This window comes from Notolepis coatsorum (assembly GCF_963971535.1).
Source record: "Notolepis coatsorum genome assembly, chromosome: 1".
NCBI lineage: Eukaryota > Metazoa > Chordata > Actinopteri > Aulopiformes > Paralepididae > Notolepis > Notolepis coatsorum.
Window position 1 is genome coordinate 92,834,137 of NC_140165.1, and position 20,930 is coordinate 92,855,066.

The following is a 20,930-nucleotide window of genomic DNA, read 5'->3' on the forward strand; positions in this document are numbered from 1 at the left end:
TGGCCTTTTCTATTGAAGTAATCCGCCGGAGTGTCAGGTGGAGCTCTGATGTTAATATGGGTTCCATCAATAGCACCAGCTACTTGGGGAAATCTTGATTTATCGCGAAAGCCTTGTGCTATTGATCTGAACTGGGCAGCAAGAGGGTGTTTTTATATACTGTGGCTTCATTATAACATTCATGGCAGTGACAACTTGTTGAGTTATAACACGGCATGTGGACAAGCCAACGCCAAACAAATGAGAAAGAGAGCGGTATTCAAGGTTTGTTGCCAATCTCCAGACACAGATTGCCACTCGAACCTCTACAGGAACTGGCTTTCTAAATCTGGTGGTGTGATGGGTCAACCAGGGCCGGAGGGTATCACACAAGTGTATCAAAGTCCCTCTTCGCATCCTGAAGTTTAGCAGCCATTCGTGGTCAGTCCAAGTACTGTAGATGTGTGGCCACCAAGCATGGGTACGTGGATATACCCATATCTAATATGCCCCTGCAGTAAAGGCAGAGAGATAGAAAATTGTATTCCAATGCATCATTAACATTATGGTTTACAACCAGCAAATACAGATCAGGTCAACATGGCAGGTAAGCATAACCTATTGAGCTTACTACCCACCATTCAAATACAACCAATTTGACCAAAAATAGGTATACTTCATGAAAAGTGAAGATTGGGGTTAGGCTGATTGATTGATTGATTGAAAATGGTATTAACAGATTGCAGAATGGGTACAATACAGTACAGCTCAATACAAGCAGGCACGGTACGTTTATTTATATAGCAGGGAATTGGGGGGCAACTGATTGATTGATTGATTGAAAACTTTATTAACAGATTGCAGAATGGGGGGGGGGGGGCAGGTGGCGCACGGAGATTACGTTCGTCACCAACACCGGGAGACACTGGATTCGCCTGTTCGAATCCAGCTCCCGGCGTTGCTATCAGCTTGGCTGGCCTCTCACACTGATACAATTGGCTGTATCAGGGGGTGGGAAAGCTGAAGGGTGGGTCCTGGGCGTTGTGGACAGCGACCCCTACAGTTCGGTCGGGGCGCCTGCTCAGCAAGGGTTGGAACTAAGGAGAGATAGTGTGGCCTCCCACACGCTACACTCTCCCCGGTGAGAACCTGCGCGGCCAGGTTGGCCTGCCCCAGGCTGCACATGCGTCGGAGGAAAGCATGTGACAGTCTCCGGTCTCCCGGACCAACAGTAGGGGAAAGTACGCAACAACCAGGAAGGGTGGGATGGGAGAAAAATCGGGGAAAAGGAGGGGAAGACATTTTAATAACAAAAAACACGACATGATCAAAGGAAGACACACATACATGCTATGCTATGCACAGCTAGCTAGCTAACGTTAGGCTAACGTTATTTGGAATTGTCCGATGGCTGGATGAAAATGAAAAATGAAAAATAGCTTACCTGATTCGTCTTTGGAAGATAAATTGTTGGTTGAATATGTTGTTGTATGCGTCCATCAGAGCGCATCTTCTCCTACGGTGTCGCCGTGAGGCAGCACGTCTTCTTATCATATGCATCATAACATTATTTTCGAGTCGTAGCCTTGATGCTCGCTGAAATTGAATGTTTTCTTCACAGGCTGAACAGTAGTCATCCAGAGAATGCCAATTAAAACAAGCAACCAAACACGTTGCTGATGCTCCATTTTCGATTATCTCTTTAGCGTATTCTGTATTTTTGAGTTAAGAAAAATCCGAGCGAAGACTGTCAACTGTAAAAAATCGGACCAATGAGTGACAGTTTTGCTGCATGTGCCGTTTGTTTACAAGTTTTGGTCCGCTGTTAACACAGCCGTGTGAACACAAACGAACTAAGGGACAAGTGCAACATTGTACCATTATATTCCCTGAATCGGAACAAAGAAAACAAACTACAAGTGTGAAAACGCCCTTAGAGAACATGTGGATTAGATTAGAGAACATGTGTATTAGATTAGAGAACATGTGTATTAGAGAATATGTGTATTAGATTAGAGAACATGTGTATTAGATTAGAGAACATGTGTATTAGATTAGAGAACATGTTCTTGCGTCCCTAATCAGGATGATTTTATTCTTCTAGGTATTACTCCAAGAGGTCCTCTGGATGTGACACCTGGAGAGCAGGCCGGGGAGCCTGCTCCACCCCCACGCAGGCTTGGTGCCTTGGAGGTTCCAGGGGCTGCTCCACCATTTTGGACGACAAACTCTGAAAATCTGATTATCCCTACTAATTGTCCTGGGTTCAGGGTCCCAGGTAAGAAAGACTTAACAAGTGTCAACAACTATACCATGAAACTCCAATGATGGGCCACATATAGAGCAAATAAATCAACTTGAAATGCAAACGATTTTAATCCCAAAATGGTTGAACTCATCTAGCAGGCTATCATTTAACATTATGAGGCTTGTATTTTGTACCAAAATTCTAAATATTAAGATCTAGTTTTTTTTTTAGTTTTTCTTTTTACTTTCTCTTTTTCCATCTTTCTCCCATCCCAATGTTAGTCGTTATGCCAATTCCCAATCCCCTACCTGGTCATTGCGTGCTCTGTCTCCTACTGTTCTCGGTCTGGGAGGGCGGAGACTATGGGGGCTTTCTCATTAGGAATGGGTGTTCCGCTCCGTCCTCGCTCCGTCTTTGAGTGCGAACTCCCCCCCTCCCTCTCCCCACTCTGGTTTGTGTACACACTGCAGTCTTGGTTTGCTCCGGGTTTTGTTTACGGTTTGCGTTTTGAGCGTGTAAGCTGCCGTAGGCGATGATGTCACACTCGAACGTCAACACATGGAACAGTTGAACATACAGAGATGGAAACTGGATGCCCGATATAAAGAAACGAATAACCAATAAATATGAAGTTATCTTTGAACCTCTGTTGTCAAGCCTTGTCAATATAACTCACCCCCTTTTCTCACGAATGGAACTGGTGTTGTGGAGTCCGCTTTGAGCGTTTTCCAGGGTTAGCGGCTAACGCTAGTGAGCTTAGCCTAGTTATTGGATAACTAGTTAGCAGCTAACGTTAGCCCATTGCTCGCATCAATTATATTGCATGTCATTGAAGGTCCGCGCTGGTCTGTGTCTATAATGAAATGAGAGGAAAGCTCTGCGCTAAAGCAAGTCTCATCTCAGCGGCGACGTGACAACATACTCGATGTTATATAAAAATTATCTTGCGGTCTACTTGAAAATCAGCCTGCAATCTACCGGTCGATCACAGCCGACTGGTTGGGCACCACTGGTCTATAGAAATAAATGCATTCGAACAAGAAACCAATGTATAGACATAGCAATGGCAAAAAAATTGCCAGGCCTAATGCGAGCCAGGGAAGTCTTGGGCTTGTAACGTGGCTTCATCTAGAAGTTTTCATCCACTGAGCCGTGAGGCTCAACATGCTTGTTTGGTTGAGGTCTGAACTCTCCAAATTGCCCATAAATATAGTTTTTGTGGGTATTGTCCAGTTGTTGCTGTATGTTTTTATCTGCCCAAAATTCAAGCAAGCATGAAAGCATTACAGTAAGCTTGCACACCACGCCCCGCTCCGTCGTCTGGGACGCTGGTTCGCACCCGAGACCACCTATTCCAGCGGTCCAGGTTTGGAGCGAATCAGCGTCCCCGGGGACACGAGGGAGCGTACTCATCACACCCTTCTTTTCACCTGGCAGCGCGGACTCTCACTGGGAGAGTCGTAGAGCCATATGAAATCCGTTTTATTTTTTTCCAAATTCCATTTTATTTTTTTCCAAATTCCGTTTTTTTTCGTTTTAATATTTCAGAATTCTGTATTTTGCTTTGTACGCTCATTTTACCATCAGAAATAGTGTCTAATAAGTGGGAATGAATAAATGTCCACAATTTAATAAGATATAACAGTCCATTTAATAGGGCTGTCTTAAATACTTCGAAGCTTCATTCATTTATTTCATTCGAATATGAAAATAAAATTCGATTATTAAAAAAAATTAAAATAAAAAGGTATATATATTTTTGCAAAATCAACTCTGCCTCTCTTTGTTAACTACAACAAGCAATGCCGTTTGTTATTTAAGATGAGGTCGGACTCGGCACTGACAGATTTGTGTTCATTGTGCTGCTTTTATGAAGCCTCAAATGACTGCTTACAATATTTCATGAAAGCAAAGTGTTTTGTTTGTCTAAGATTTAAAAAGGTTTAAACTTTACAGCACTGACAAAGTTGAACAAAGTGCTGTACAAGTCCCACAACATAAAAAAAAAAGTAAAAAAAAAAGAAAAATTTAATTAATTTTTTTTTTATAGTTGATTCCATTTTTATTGCTCAATTCCGCGATTCCGTGATCGCGGATTCCATATGGCTCTAGGAGAGTGTAACGTGTGGAAGGAGCACACTACCTCTCCCAGGACCCCACCTTGCTGTGCAGGCGCCCCGACCGATCTGTACGATGTTTTACAACGACCAGGACCCACCCACGCCGGCTTCCCACCCGCTAACACTGCCAATTGTGTTAGTATGGACGGTCGGCCAAGCCGGAGGCACCACAGCCGGATTCGATCCCACTGGCTCTGTAGTGGTAGACAGACGCTTAGTCCGCTGCGCTACCCGGCCACCATTAAGATCTAGTTTTAACATGTAAAATCCCAGCGTGGGTTACAACCCTAGTAATTTCAAATGACAGCCTGCCAGATGAGTACAACCACCTTGAGATTCAGGTTTGGTTTACATTTGACACAATATTGTTACGCACCCCAGTAAGAGGACGCAACACTAGGCCACATACAGGGTAGGTGAGGGTACAGTGACACAACCATGGAAACCGTTTGCAAAATAATAGTATTTATTTATAAACACAGCAACACAGAGATCAAGGAGGACTACCAGTGGCACCAAATGAAATATAAAAGGAAATCAAATCCCACCCCCCTTACAGGCACTGACGCCCAAAAGTACAGGTGGCGGTGCTCACTCTAAGGCTGGTGTCTTTAACATCAGGTCACCTACGTGATGCAAAATGTAGACCCCAGGGTATCTTCCTGTCCTCAATTGTCCCTGTGTGCGAAACAAAAGATTAATATACAGGAAAAAAATTATCACCATTGGCTGGGTGATAAGGGAACAAACAAATACACAAACAGGTTATGGGATAAACAGAAATGTGCTACAAACATCAAAAGATACAAGGATTCCACTAAACAATAGCACACCTAACCAGAGCTTTAGGTACCAGCTCTACACCAACCGAAATGCCTAAAAGGCCACAGCTCTACAGAACACACAACACTAAAGATACAGCTTTACAATAAAGAACAACACTAAAGCTATTTCCTACAAACTAACAGCACAAAGTGCCAGAGCCTTCACCAGCTCTACAAAAGACCCACTCTCCCACAAAGACACAGAATGGTTACCACAACCAAATGAACCAGGGAGCCCCCTAACACTGCACACAATGTGGTATATATGAAGGGATGTGGAGCTTGATTGACTGACGAGCCTCAGCTGCTGCTGCTGCTGTTTGGAGTGAGATGGTGATTGACCCTGAGAGATGGATATGTTACACAGGAGAGAGACAAAAACAACAAAACAACCTGCCTACATGCATAACACATAATAATTAATAATTCCCTATACCAGCGGTTCCCAAACTTTTTTGGCCGTGCACCCCCTGTCACCTCCCGACCTAGCTGACGCACCCCCCAATGGGTTTCTGTTAGAAAAAATTGTTGCTGGTCTCCGTGCACAGATTTAATTTTTTATTTTATCTCTTCCCACAGTGACTATGGATAGGGAATTTCTTTATTTAATTAAAATGTTCACGACAACATGGATGCATGTACTCTGCCAGCATGTTTAATATCCATAATACTAAAGGTTTGACTAAGATTTTTATGAAATGTTATTGTAAATATTTATTTTTTATTTATTTTTTATTAGCCTTTTCATGTCACGCACCACCTAGAGAGCGCTCGGGCACCACAAGGGGTGTGCGCACTAGTGGTCTGCAAGGGCCTTGAAATAAAGCCCGAGCCCTGCCCGAGCCCGTGAACTTCAGGCCCTGCCCGAAAATAAGCCAGACTGTAAATAATATTTTAAGCCCTAGCCCGCGTGAAAACCAGAAAAAAAATATTATTATTATTATTAAAATATAATTTTTTTTGTAAAAAGCCCTACCCAGCCCGAACCCGCCGGGCCGGGCCGGGCCCCGTCGGGCCTGGGCAAGGTTGCAGTGCACTAGTGCGCACCACAGTTTGGGAACCACTGCCCTATACAATACAATATAATATACAAGGATACATACAAGGGAAATAATGATACAAGGACAGAGTCCGTAACAAATATGCTTAACACTTTCCGTGCCAGCCATGCGTCGCCTAGGAACCCCGTTGCGTGCCACCACCCACTTCAATGACAGAGCTCTCATATTTGGCGAACGCATAAACTACATCTTAAATTATGGCTATTATGTGTCTAATATGGCCGTCGCTTACTGGAATACACTGGAATACACAAAACACGTTGTTATTTTTTCGGCCTATTTATGAATAGTTTTCAAATAAACGCTAGATTATCGATAGTATATGTGTACTTATGCACGCTATAGAAGCGGGCTGAAAAAATAGCTCTGATTATCCCAAGACTGGTAAAATAGATTCCTTACCTCAGATCAGATGTTCTCCAAAAAGATTATTCCAATTCCTGATCGCCATTCCAAATATCGATCGCGTTTATTGATCCAACGCTGGGTACTGGAAACACATATTCTCTGCTCTTCTGGTGGTGGGCAATGGCTTGGATCGTCTCCGGTTACTTGTCTGACAAGTAAAATGTTCATGTTGGCATGAACTAACGAGAAATCTCGTCGTTGGCACTGAAAGTGTTAAGGTATAATGCTACCAGTAATATCTTCAGGCTCTAAATAGGATAAATAATTGTATCGATAATATATGCTGTGCTTTTATGCTTCATGTCACCATAGTTACGTTTAGGAACACTCTGATTTTCTTACAGACTATTTCACGGCCAAAGGACTGCAACCAACTGAGGTGAGTTACTTCTCTGTACACTTCTCTACAAGCCTCTCTACATCTATCTCTTTCTATTTGTATCTCTCTACATCTATCTCTTTCCATCTCTATCTCTCTACCTCTATCTAAATGGCTGCATTTTTATAGCGCTTTCATCCAAAGCGCTTTACAATTTGTTCCTCACATTTTACCCATTCACTCACATTCATACACCGATGGCAGAGGCAACCATGCCAGTGGCGTAGCGTGGGTAAAATGACAGAAGATGCCAAGTCAGATATATTTTTTCTAAGGCTGTCAAAGTTAACGCGATATTAACGCATTATCGCCCGATTCTATTAATGCCACTATTTTTTTTAACTCACGATTAACTTAAATTTTTTTTTATCACTCGGGTGTATTATTGATGCTCTCATTGATACTATGTTTGTTTCTGAAGTGTGTGTGTGTGTGAGATATAAAGAGAGAGAGGGGGGTGAGAGAGATGAGGAAGGGGCAAGAGAGAAAGAGAGCTGGGAGAGTGTGTGAGAGAGGGGTGTGTGTGTGATTACTCAGCCCTTGTGTGGGTGAATGTAACAAGTTCCTAACGTTTTCTTTCCCCTATTATTTCATGCACACTTTATTCATTGTTTTATATATTATATTGATCAGAGCAGCGAAAATGGTCAAGAAAAACGCTGAAACTCACCCCAGTCTCCTCGTAGCGTTGGGCGATGAGAGTGGAGCAAAAAGATCGCTATTATGGGATGTTGATCTATGCGATCCATTTCCAGGTTGTATAATACTATATACGTCCAAATAATGTTGTTTATTGAGTTATGGCAACGGATCGATTATCCAGTGTGTCAAGATGGAGTCTTGCGAGCGATAGCGAGTGAATAGGGAGACACACCGGCGTCACAATTATCAACATCCGGTTGTAACTCGCCGATCGGCCACCAGGTGGCGGTGTTGAAGCGTTGGAGAGTTGAGCGGAGTCCTACAGCACCAGTCAAGGATCCGTGGGTGAAATATGAATACCATGACAGAAATTTGAAATATTGATCTCAAAGACGCTGTAAAACATCATTGGCAGATTACGCATGGCGAGGAATGACGTCTTAACACGTCATTGGCGAGAAAAGGGTTAAAGTGCTTGCTTTTTTACAAAAAAAAGTCCAGGCCTGGAATTCCTTGAAAACAGCCAATTTTTTAAAAGGTGCTTAAAAATTGCTTGAAATTCAAATCAACCATTCGCATTGAATGTTTTGTTAATCCATGATCAAATTGTTCTGAATCAAGAAATCTTTTTTTTGTTCCGTTTTATCTAACAAGTCGCTGTCATGCACGCTCCAACTGCTTTTCCTCATTTCTTCGTGTGTGGTGCTCTAGCTTGCTCTAGCTGGCAAGCAGGCCAAGCAAATTGAAAATGTAAAATAGTGTTTGGAAAAGCACTTAAAAGTCCTTGAATTTCATTTTGCAATGTCTGTGGGAACCCTGTATGTAGTTAACTTTCTCTCCCTCAATTCTAGGTCGTCAATCGTCTTATGACTCACCATACAGTTGCTATGGTTACCGGTCTCCCTACAGACGGGTGCAGTGTGGAGGACCTTGTCAACCTGGCCCGTCCCTGGGGCTATGTCTCGGGATACTTCAATGTCTTCATCCTGCCCTTTCAGAGGAGGGTAAGACACACACAGTAGGGCTGTCCTCCACTAAAGACTGATGTCCACTAGCAGTCATTGGACTTTGTCCTCCACTAAAGACTGTGATGTCCACTAGCAGTCATTGGACTTTGTCCACTAAGCAATTTGTTGATCTAATCAACAAATCATCACTGTTACTTAAAAAATGGTCCGTAGTGCGGTCAGGTGGCGTAGCGGAGATTGCGCTCGTCACCAACGCAGGAGACGCTGGGTTCGAGTTCAGCTCTCGGCGTTGCTACCAGCTTGGCTGGTCGTTCATACTAATACAATTGGCAGTATTAGGGGGTGGGAAAGCTGGCGGGTGGGAATCTGGCGTTGTGGTCAGGTCTCGGCGCTTGCTCAGCGGGGCAGGACTTGGTGGAGATAGCGTGCCCTCCCACGCGTTACACTTCACCAATGAGAGTCCTTGCTGCCAAGTGGAAAGAGCGTCACTGGCTTGACGGCGCACGTCTCGGAGGAAGCGTGCGTTCGACATCAGGACACCCTTGTACCGACTCGTGGGAGAACATGCGAAACAACAACCATTGGCACAACGACTAATTGGGACGGGGAGAAAATCAGAGAAAAATTTGGAGAAAGAGAAGGCTAAAAAAAAGTTAAAAATTAAAATTAAAAATGGTCCGTAGTGACAAACCAATATATCAGTCAAACCCTTTTCTCTTCCTCTCCTGAGGTACAATGAATACAGTCTGTAAGTCGGAGGCTCTTCCCCTAACGTCCTACTGCCCCAAATCACTATTTAAAGATGGCTCCTTTCAGTGGCCTGAAAAGGGTATTCGGTATCTAGGGATTCTTTTCCCCAAGCAAGTAAATGACATTGTTAGTGTCAACTTTGACCCACTACTAGGCAAAATCTCAGCGGATGTGGAGAGATGGGCTCCCCTTTTCTTGTCACTATGGGGAAAGGTTAATGTTCTTAAGATGAACTGCATTCCCAGAGTAAACTACCTCCTCCAGTCACTGCCGATAGCAATACCTAGCAAGTATTTTAAACAATTTGATAGAATATGCAACACATTCCTGTGGAACGGTAAAAGACCCAGGATGCGTATTGGTAAACTACAACAACCTGTGGACAGAGGTGGCCTGGGTCTCCCCAAATTATTACTATATCATTATGCTTACAGTTTCAGACATATGACACAGTGGGCCCTGCCCCCTGAGAGAGCGCCTCCATGGTACATAATGGAGCAGTCGGTATACACACGGCTGCCCCCACTGTCGTATATTACAGCTAAATTACCACCAACTGCCCGAACTCACCCTATCATCTCTCACATACAGGCCGTGTTGTGAAGGATCAGATTAAACCGAATATATATATTTATTTATGGATATATATTTAATAGTATTTGTATATCGTTTGATATCCCTTGTATATTCCTTGTACATATACACTGAATATCCCTTTGGTCTACTAACAGCCCATAATAGTTTCATTCTCTCATTGGACAAGAACTTGGCGCCAGCAGCCAAGCCCCTTGGTTCAAGTTCAATCGTGCCGACGAACATGTCGTTACTAGCCCCGGTTCCGCGTAGGAATACGTCTGCCGAAATACGAATGGTACTATTTGTTCACAGCGCATATATATATGGCGCAAGTAAAGTAGAACTTCCCTTAGCCCTTAGTTCTTTACCCTCCAACCTAGTGGCAAGACGTTAAGCCTCACCCACGATACACGTGTGGTGCAGTATGGTCAACTTGGCCTCAGAATGGCATTGAGACATCGTGTGGATTAATAGTTGAATTGTCATAGTTTGGCACTATACCGTCGAGTGGGACGTATTTCTATTAAGTTAATAATAGTCTATTATGTATGGTGCATCGTTCGGTTAGAGTTATAAAGTGAGCAGTACCCCCATCGTTTTCCTCGCGTTATCTAGAGTCTTAACCAGGCTGGGCAGACCACGTGTGGTGCTTTCATCCGAGGAGTTCTGGGCAAGGACGAGTGGACCTGCACATTGGATTACCTTACCCGGGCGACGGCGAGCCCTACACGGCTTGGATTATCTACTTGCTTTGGGTGCTTTGATTATGCCATGGATAACAGCCAACACTGGTAAGTGTTGGAACTACCCCCGAGAGGAGTCCAGGTGAGACGGCGCTCTAACCCGAGTGAGGTCGCCTCACGTCTCTTCGTTGTGGACCGGCAGCTACCGTCTACAAGAGGGCCCAACTGTATTCATCTGTGGACCAAGGTTCTGTGGGCACCGTGTTCAGCACTCTGAATTCTCCCAAGAAATCGTTGGCCAGATGGGATATCGCCAGCGGCTCTCCTAACCCCCCCCCCCCTACTGACTTACAACCAGCGGGACCCCCCTTTAGTATATCCAGCTATAATCATTAAGTACCATCGCTATAGTTCCCTAAAGAACCAGGTTGTATACTTGCTTCCTGCGTAACCAGAGATTGGACATTCAATGTTGATTTGCCTACGAATACTAATTTGCCTTACAAGTGCATTCAAATCATAAATGTCATTACGTGAACGTTGTATATACCCTTTGCTATATATTAAAGATTCGACGGATACATTTGTGTGGACTTGGTTTCATCAGGTGGGAAAGTGTTCATCATATCTATATCATGTACTGTGTGGCCAGTAGTTAAAGTACATAAAGCGGTAGTGGTTTAATGATACCATACTTATCAATGCAGTCAGGGAATTGTACCCCTCAGTTACAATTGGTCCTTCGAGCCGGATGGTAACTAGTGTAATATTAATATAGTGTTATTAATATTGAAATGGCCTATGATGAACACTCCACGAAACGGTCCTCCTAACGTAGAACGCCCGCGGCGCAGACGACAGCCACCTCCGTACTTAGAGGATTACGCTGTCAGTCAACTACCTAGCCTTCTACAAGCGGTAAACGCGGTAAAAGTAGAAAGTAAAATTATGTCTGACCTTAACGACCAGGTTACCCCGACCACAGAGGCCCTAGTGGGTTCCAATGTAACTGACCAAGCTCACGTGGGGACCAGGAGGGAGCTGACATGCCTTTACCCCCCGCCAATACCGAAGAAGTAGTCCCCGACCAGCCCCGGGAGGAAGACAACCCTACAGAGAGAGAACTCTGCACGGAAGAAGAGGAGGAGAGCGCCGAGGAAATAGAGCTCCAGGACTCCCCAACGAGTACCGCCAGGAGCGGCTCACCTCTACAACCGTCTTCCCCCAGCGAAGCGGAGAGGATGCTATCACAGGCGTTCCTCGTCAGCCTGACAGCCTCTACCGAACGCGATCGACTCCAGGGTGAACGCGATCGACTTCAGGGTGAACGCGATCGACTCCAGACACAGCAACGGAGCGAAGAAGAGCGCATACGCCTGGAGATGAGACGCCTTCAGACGGAAGAGAATATGGCAAGAGACCGAGCAGACACCCAGCGTGCCGCTGCCGGTGCCCAAAGAGAAGCAGAGCGCGACCTCGCTCTCATCCAGCGCGAAACCGAGCGCGACAGACTACAAGCCGAGCGCGACAAGCTACAAGCGCAACTAATGGAGCAGCTGATCCTCAAGGCAACACCCTCTCCCTCCGCCAGGGGTTCAAGGAACTCGTCGAGACAACAGTCAAGGGCAGCGTCTCCTAACCGAGCAAGCGACCCTGAACTTGACCAACAGACCAAGCCTATACCCCCCGCAGACCCCCTTTCCCGACCGGTCCAAGCGAGACCCAGCTACAAGGAAGGAGCAGCATACACTGCGGAGAAGCTAAATAAACGACTACAGGATCTAGAGGACCTGATAGAAGAAGAAGAGGGAGAGGAGGAGAACCAAGCCCGACGACAGCACAGTACTCCACCGGACCAGGAGGTCCAGTACAGCCCAGGCTATACCCTCGCGGCGCTGCGCTACAGACCCCCGACTCTATTCACGGGTGAGCACGACGCACGACCAGCCCCGAGGAATAGCACCTGGACCAGCGGGCCATGGTACCCTGCCGGTACCAGCCCACAGAGAGGCGCAAGAGGAGACTCGCCTAGGAGGCCTCTCCCCCAACGCTCGCCGATGTATCAGCCATCCACGGCGTCATACATTGCCACACCGACCATCCCAGACTTCGCCCATGAGAATCGGGCACAGTACACGGAGCTCCGAATGTGCTTAGAGACAATGATGGTGGATGTCGTTGATGAACGTCACAAGTATGCAATATTACTGAAGCACCTGAAAGTACCCCGAGCGCACAATATAGCGCTAGCCTATGCCACCTCTACGACCCCATACACCGCGGCTCTAGCAGCGCTGGACCAGAGATATGGACGTATATGGGATTACGTAATCCAAGAGATAAGGCATATTGACCGCCTACCCCCAGCAACAGACAATCGCTCATTAGACGACCTGTCTATAAAAGTGCAGTCCCTGGTAGGGATGCTGGGAGCGCAACGAGAAAAGGGTATGCACGAGCTATACGCCAACTCTAACGTCGAGAGGATTTTAGAGAAGCTGCCACCCGCCAGACGAGCGCTTTAGGCGGCAGAGAGACCACCGTGATCCTAACGGTCCCGAACCATCCCTCCTCGATCTAGCCGACTTCCTGGCGAGAGAAGTCAGCAGCTTACGACTGGATACGTTCGTGCGGAGCACACCAAGCTCCAGAGAGGGACCCAGGAGAATAAACGATGGAAGAAGATCGGTGACTGTCATGCACCAATCAGAATCAGTACCGAGCAGTAAGAACCACAGTACCCCCTCGAGAAAAGAGAAGTGGAAGATGGTGTGCCCGTACTGCGAGAAGGAACACTGGCTGTCACAATGTGACCTGTTCACAAAGATGAATGCAGAAGAAGTGAGTCAATGGATAAAGTCCAACAGGCGCTGTTACCGATGTGCGCGCAGTCACATGGCAGCCGAGTGCCGCCTAAAGAAGAGGTGCAGTCGGTGTGACGGAGCCCACCTAGATGTCCTACACGACAGTAACAGAAGAAAGCCTGCACCTGCACCATCGAGCAGCACCAAGGCAAGTGTCATGTACATTGACCCCGCCAGCAGCAGCGGCGCCCAAGTGCTCTTAAAGGTAGTCCGTGTAACATTGAGCTACCAAGATAAAGTCATGGACACTTACGCCGTCCTTGATGACGGGTCAGAGAAGACCCTTCTGCTCGCGTCCGCTGCGGCCCAGCTGGGACTGCGGGGGAGCGAGAACCAAATGACGATTCGGACAATAAGAAGAGATTTAAAGACGATAAAAGGCGAGAATGTCTCCTTCACTATCGCAGCAAGCGGGCAGCCAGAGCGACGGTATAGGATTACAAATGCTTTCACCAGCCAAGAAATAGGACTATCACAGTACACCTACCCCATCGCCAAGCTGATGGATAAATATGTGCACCTGCGTCAACTACCTATCCCGCTCATAGACGGCGCCACCCCGACCCTGCTGATAGGCTCCGACCATGCAGACCTCATAGTCCCGATAGACCGGGTCCATACAGGACCCAGAGGCTGTCCTGCAGCAGTCGAGACCCGCCTAGGATGGACACTACAAGGCCCCCTCGCTAAATCTCTCAACCGAACAGCAGCCACTAGCTGCCTCCACTCCAGAGCGACAGAAGGAGACACCACTCTCCTGCAGCATGTCGAGAGGCTATGGACACTAGAGACAATGCCCTTTAAGAACGAAAAGAAAGACATTCGTTCTAAAGAAGACATTTACGCCATAAACCTCCTCGAGCAAGGGACAAAGAGAGTCACAGTCGGCGGAGTGATGAGATACGCAACTCCACTCCTGAGGCGAGAGGGAATGCCCACCTTTCACGCCACGAAAGAAGCTACGGAGCGGTATCTATTGAACACAGAGCGGCGCCTAGCCAAAGACCCCGCTCAAGAGAGTGTGTACCGCGTTGAGATTGAGAAGCTAATCACAGCGAGACACGTAATGAAGATTGACATTAAAGAGGCCGATCAGACGACCGAATCATGGTACGTGCCGCACCACAAGGTCCACCACAACGGCAAGGATCGCATTGTGTTTAACTGCAGCTACCAGATCGGATCCCAGAATCTGAATAAAGAGCTCTTGCCCGGCCCCACACTCGGCCCCTCTCTACTAGGCGTGCTACTACGCTTCCGCCAGGACAAGGTGGCTATCAGCGGGGATATCAAAGGGATGTTCCTGCAGGTGAGACTAGTGGAGGAGGATAAGCCCCTGCTGCGGTTCCTATGGAGAGAGAGGACCGGAGATGAGCACCCAGCCATCTACCAGTGGGAAGTCCTCCCCTTCGGAACCACATGCAGCCCGTGCTGTGCTACATTTGCACTGCAGAAACACGTCGCAGAGGACCCAGCAGCAGATGAAGAGGTCCGACACAGTGTGAAGAACAGTTTCTACGTGGACAACTGTTTACAAAGCGTTTCGACCCAAGAAGAAGCCGAGGCTCTCCTACTCAAGCTACGCGCCTCCCTGATCAAAGGCGGCTTTGATCTCAGGCAGTGGGCCAGCAGCGACCCGCACGTATTGCGCAGCCTCTCCCCCGCGGACAAGGCTGCCAGCAGCGAGACCTGGATGGCGACAATCCCAGGAGAAGCCCAAGAAATGACACTAGGACTAGTCTGGCGCTTCAAAACAGACTCGCTCCACTATAGACACAAACCCCTGACCACGGAGCAGGGAAGGTCGACGGCGATACCGACCACCAGACGGAGTGTGTACAGAACACTCGCCAGACAATATGACCCGTTGGGATGTATTCTACCTTACACCACCAGGGCAAAGATGATTGTACGAGCACTATGGGACAAGGACCAGGGCTGGGACGACCCAATACCCGCACCCCTTGCCTCCACATGGAGAGAGTGGGAGACGGAGCTCCGCTCACTCCCAGGCGTCAATATACGCCGCAGCTACTTCCCACCCACAGTGAGGCCAGAGACATGCAAGATGGATCTACACGTCTTCAGTGACGCCTCCGAAGTAGCCTATGGATCGGTGGCCTACTTGCGTGCCCAAGAGAAGGGAGGAGAGATACACACTGCTTTCATCCTGGCTCGCTCAAGAATAGCCCCACGAAAGCAACAATCTATCCCGCGTCTAGAGCTCTGCGCAGCCCTAGCAGGAGCGCATCTAGCCACGTTAATCCAACGTGAACTCACCATTCCGGTGCACAGAACAATCTTGTGGTCAGATTCCACGACAGTACTCACATGGATCAAGTCTGATTCATGCAGATACAAAGTCTTCGTGGGAGTCAGAGTCACCGAGATTCAAGAGTTAACAGAAGCAGCGAGCTGGCGGTATGTGGACACCAAACACAACCCAGCTGACGTCATCACCCGGGGAATGTCCCTAGATGACCTCACCCGTCACAACATCTACAGTGACGGACCAGAGTTCCTCAAGCTCCCGGAAGGAGAGTGGCCTACGCCCACCCCACGGGAGGCGAGTAAAGAGGAGGCTGAGAACAAGAAACCTATGTTCTGTGGACTGAGCACAGTCGCCTCCACAGACCCCAACATAGATGACTGCCTCACCCTACAGAGTGCGCAACTAAAGACATTTCTGAGGCACCACCCAGAGATTCAGCCCACTGCCGACATTTCAGCAGCTGACTACGAAGAAGCAGAACTTCTTCTACTACAACGAGCCCAGAGAGACTCGTTCCCCGACGAGCTAGACTGTCTACAGCAGGGGTGGCCAACCAGTCAGAGACTAAGAGCCACAAAAAAATGACTGTGGTACCACAAAGAGCCACACCATATACCAGCGTTTCTCAACCTTTTTTTTCAGTCACGGCACCCTTCATGTGTTTATAGGTCTCACCCTCTGGCCTCTGAAGTTGCTAATGTCTTTTTTATTTGGGCCTCACAGGGTTAAAAGTACCCTGTGAGACCCACGGTTGCAAAATTACAAAATCACTTTTAGCCATTTAAAAAAATAATGTTTATTTAAAAAATGTTAAAGGGGAACTATTTTACTATTTCTTTCACTATTTGGGCACTTTTACACAATTCCTGCGAGTCTATGGAACACCTAGGTTTTTTTCAAAAAAAATGCATTGTTTTGTATTTCTAATCAAGTACTAAAAACCGCATTTTTCTACCTCAAGATCTTAAGCCGTTTTGAGGCTGGGCTCCAACCACTGTGTGGCCTGGTGCCAACTGCCACATCAACTGCCACATTATTATGCAGCTGAGAAATCTCTGACATCACAGATATGCACATTTTCAGATGACTCAGTTCAGTGAGGGTGAATATTGTGAGAGGAGAATTGGAAGAATTCGCCAATATGAGAATTAGAGACATATATCCTATTAATATAAGTCCACATAGCTAAGAAACGATGGTAAACACTGAAAAAAGCCATTTATAAGTTCCCCTTTAAGCACATGTATAGTCAATTGGTCCTGTTGTTCAGCCTCACAATGCTATTTGATAGTAAATGTGTTTATATGTCCCACCCTCTGGCCTCTGAAGTTGCTAATTTCTTTTTAATTTGGGCCTCACAGGGTTAACCTCTTAAGCCCGAGATATACAGTAAAAGTGTATATTTTCAGCATTATGTTTGTTTACCAATTATTTTAACTGTTATTAGTGAAATATAAGATTATAGAAATCTCAGGGCATTGCGTCGGAAACCGGCGCATATTGACAGGAGGAAGTGGCACAGCCAAAAGTGAGTGTAGTCTTTTGAAGGAAGAGACTCAGGGCTTTCAAATTTCGAAAAACTACCCTACCCAGCTCACACCAGCCCCTGTCAATCATCTGACTTCTGGATTTACTTTTTAATTTCTCTTATTTTTTGGGATTATCTCCCACAAACCTGAACGTTATTGCCATAAAACAGAACGCAGTTAGTTTCTCTACCTTTCTGTGAGCGTCTTGCAAAAAACGGTGTTGCAATATGATGAAAAATGGTGGAGAAATTTACATTATAAAAAAGATGGCAGAATTCAGTACTGTATGTACAAAACCTTCTGTTTAATCATCTTCCCTTTATTCATTTGCTTAGATTTTTCAGGTCTGGTCAATTTTAGCATGGTGTTATTTACAGTCAAAGATAATTTTTTTTTAAAATAGAATTGATATTCTCCTTTGGTTCATTACAATTTACTCAAGCCTAGTAACAGACACACTATTTCTGACACTGATCCATATATGTCCCTAGATTCAGATACCAAGAACATGCAAATGGACCATTTAAAAAAAAAATGTAAATGTTTATTCTACGTCCTTATGGAATGAGTGACATAAAAAAAAATATATATATTTTTTTTTTTTTTTTTTTTATGGATGGAAGAGCCGCACATTGACGGGCAAAGAGCCGCATGCGGCTCGCGAGCCGCGGGTTGGCCACCCCTGGTCTACAGGGAGGAAAGCCCGTCCCATCAGACAGCAGATTGCTCCACCTGGCACCCGAGAGCGACGCCCATAATCTCATCAGAGTGGGTGGTCGTCTGCGGAGAGCCCCCGATCTACCGGATGACGTTAAGTACCCGATAGTCTTGAACAGCCGACACATGGTCACAGAGCTGATCATAAAGAAATACGACGAGGATGTACACCACGCCGGAGCAGAGAGAGTCTTCGCGGAGATCAGACGTCGCTATTGGATACTTCAAGGGAGAGAAGCAGTGCGACGCTTCCAGCGAACCTGTCTAGACTGCCGAAAGTGGCGCGCGCAGCCCAGCATACCCCGGATGGCTGACCTACCTCCCTGTCGCCTCCGACTCGGCGACAAGCCATTCCACTCCACAGGCATGGACTGTTTTGGCCCGTTATATATAAAGAAAGGAAGAGGAACCGAGAAGCGGTGGGGTATTGTATTCAAATGCATGACCACCAGAGCGATACATATCGAACTCCTTCCAACCATGAGCACAGACTCATTCCTTATGGCCTTCCGAAGATTCACATCACGGAAAGGAAAACCGTCTACATTGTTGTCTGATCACGGGACAAACTTCAAAGGCGGAGAAAGAGAGCTGAGAGAGAGCTTCCAAGCTATGGGCCCAGAACTTAAGACCCACCTCGCTCCATCCCAGATTGACTTCCAGTTTAATCCCCTGAACGCACCCCACTTCGGTGGAACCTGGGAACGAGAAGTACGTTCTATAAAGACAGCCCTGTACGCCGTGCTTGGGGCCCAGACTGTAGCGGAAGAAGTCCTAATGACAGTCCTCACGGAGATCGAGGGAGTATTGAACTCCAAGCCCCTCGGCTACGTCTCCAGTGATATAGCAGATGTCGACCCAGTCACCCCCAACACACTCTTGATGGGGCGGCTGGACCACGCGCTACCCCAGACAATGTACAGGCCTGAAGAAGCGAACGGCCGAAGAATGTGGAGGTACAGTCAAGTACTAGCTGACAAGTTTTGGAACAGCTTTCTACTCCACTACCTACCGTCTCTACAGACACGCCAGAAGTGGGTAAAAGAGAGAGACAATTTGACAGAAGGAACAGTCGTCATGATTATCGACCAGTCACTACCCAGAGCTATGTGGCCGGCTGGCCGCGTAAGCAAAGTGATCACCGGTGGCGATGGCAAGGTCCGAGCAGCTGAGGTGCTCGTCCAAGGGCGAACTTACACACGACCCGTGGCGAGGCTAATAGAACTGCCCAGACTCCCAGACACTATCGATGACGACCATGACCCCATGACTTTGTGAGTTGACTGACCCTTACAGCGGACCTTGAGTGGTAGACAGTGCGGTCAATCTGTCTCTGCTTAGCTAATTAGGTGGGACTAATTAGGGGGCGGCTGTTGTGAAGGATCAGATTAAACCGAATATATATATTTATTTATGGATATATATTTAATAGTATTTGTATATCGTTTGATATCCCTTGTATATTCCTTGTACATATACACTGAATATCCCTTTGGTCTACTAACAGCCCATAATAGTTTCATTCTCTCATTGGACAAGAACTTGGCGCCAGCAGCCAAGCCCCTTGGTTCAAGTTCAATCGTGCCGACGAACATGTCGTTACTAGCCCCGGTTCCGCGTAGGAATACATCTGCCGAAATACGAATGGTACTATTTGTTCACAGCGCATATATATATGGCGCAAGTAAAGTAGAACTTCCCTTAGCCCTTAGTTCTTTACCCTCCAACCTAGTGGCAAGACGTTAAGCCTCACCCACGATACACGTGTGGTGCAGTATGGTCAACTTGGCCTCAGAATGGCATTGAGACATCGTGTGGATTAATAGTTGAATTGTCATAGTTTGGCACTATACCGTCGAGTGGGACGTATTTCTATTAAGTTAATAATAGTCTATTATGTATTGTGCATCGTTCGGTTAGAGTTATAAAGTGAGCAGTACCCCCATCGTTTTCCTCGCGTTATCTAGAGTCTTAACCAGGCTGGGCAGACCACGTGTGGTGCTTTCATCCGAGGAGTTCTGGGCAAGGACGAGTGGACCTGCACATTGGATTACCTTACCCGGGCGACGGCGAGCCCTACACGGCTTGGATTATCTACTTGCTTTGGGTGCTTTGATTATGCCATGGATAACAGCCAACACTGGTAAGTGTTGGAACTACCCCCGAGAGGAGTCCAGGTGAGACGGCGCTCTAACCCGAGTGAGGTCGCCTCACGTCTCTTCGTTGTGGACCGGCAGCTACCGTCTACAAGAGGGCCCAACTGTATTCATCTGTGGACCAAGGTTCTGTGGGCACCGTGTTCAGCACTCTGAATTCTCCCAAGAAATCGTTGGCCAGATGGGATATCGCCAGCGGCTCTCCTAACCCCCCCCCCCTACTGACTTACAACCAGCTATTTAGTATATCCAGCTATAATCATTAAGTACCATCGCTATAGTTCCCTAAAGAACCAGGTTGTATACTTGCTTCCTGCGTAACCAGAGATTGGACATTCAATGTTGATTTGCCTACGAATACTCATTTGCCTTACAAGTGCATTCAAATCATAAATGTCTTTACGTGAACGTTGTATATACCCTTTGCTATATATTAAAGATTCGACGGATACATTTGTGTGGACTTGGTTTCATCAGGTGGGAAAGTGTTCATCATATCTATATCATGTACTGTGTGGCCAGTAGTTAAAGTACATAAAGCGGTAGTGGTTTAATGATACCATACTTATCAATACAGTCAGGGAATTGTACCCCTCAGTTACAGGCCGTATGGAAGAAGGTGTCTCGTATCTTTCATATCAACCCACATTTAAGCCTGTCGGCAGGCTTATGGGCCAACCCAAAATTGTGCAGATCCCCCTTTATGTGGAAGGAATGGATAGACAAAGGCATCCTCACCCTGGGGGACCTCTAT

The 20,930-nt window shown here is 46.6% G+C and overlaps 1 protein-coding gene across 1 annotated transcript in view; it reads left to right on the top strand.

Annotated features, from left to right (window-relative positions):
- Positions 1-20,930, top strand: part of LOC311245121 (uncharacterized protein) — a 226,948-nt gene that overhangs the window by 15,086 nt on the left and 190,932 nt on the right. The window contains exons 3-5 of the mRNA XM_084334913.1: positions 2,084-2,257; positions 6,985-7,019; positions 8,513-8,665. Coding sequence (XP_084191039.1) covers positions 2,084-2,257; positions 6,985-7,019; positions 8,513-8,665 — 362 coding nt within the window. The remainder of the gene's footprint in view (positions 1-2,083; positions 2,258-6,984; positions 7,020-8,512; positions 8,666-20,930) is intronic.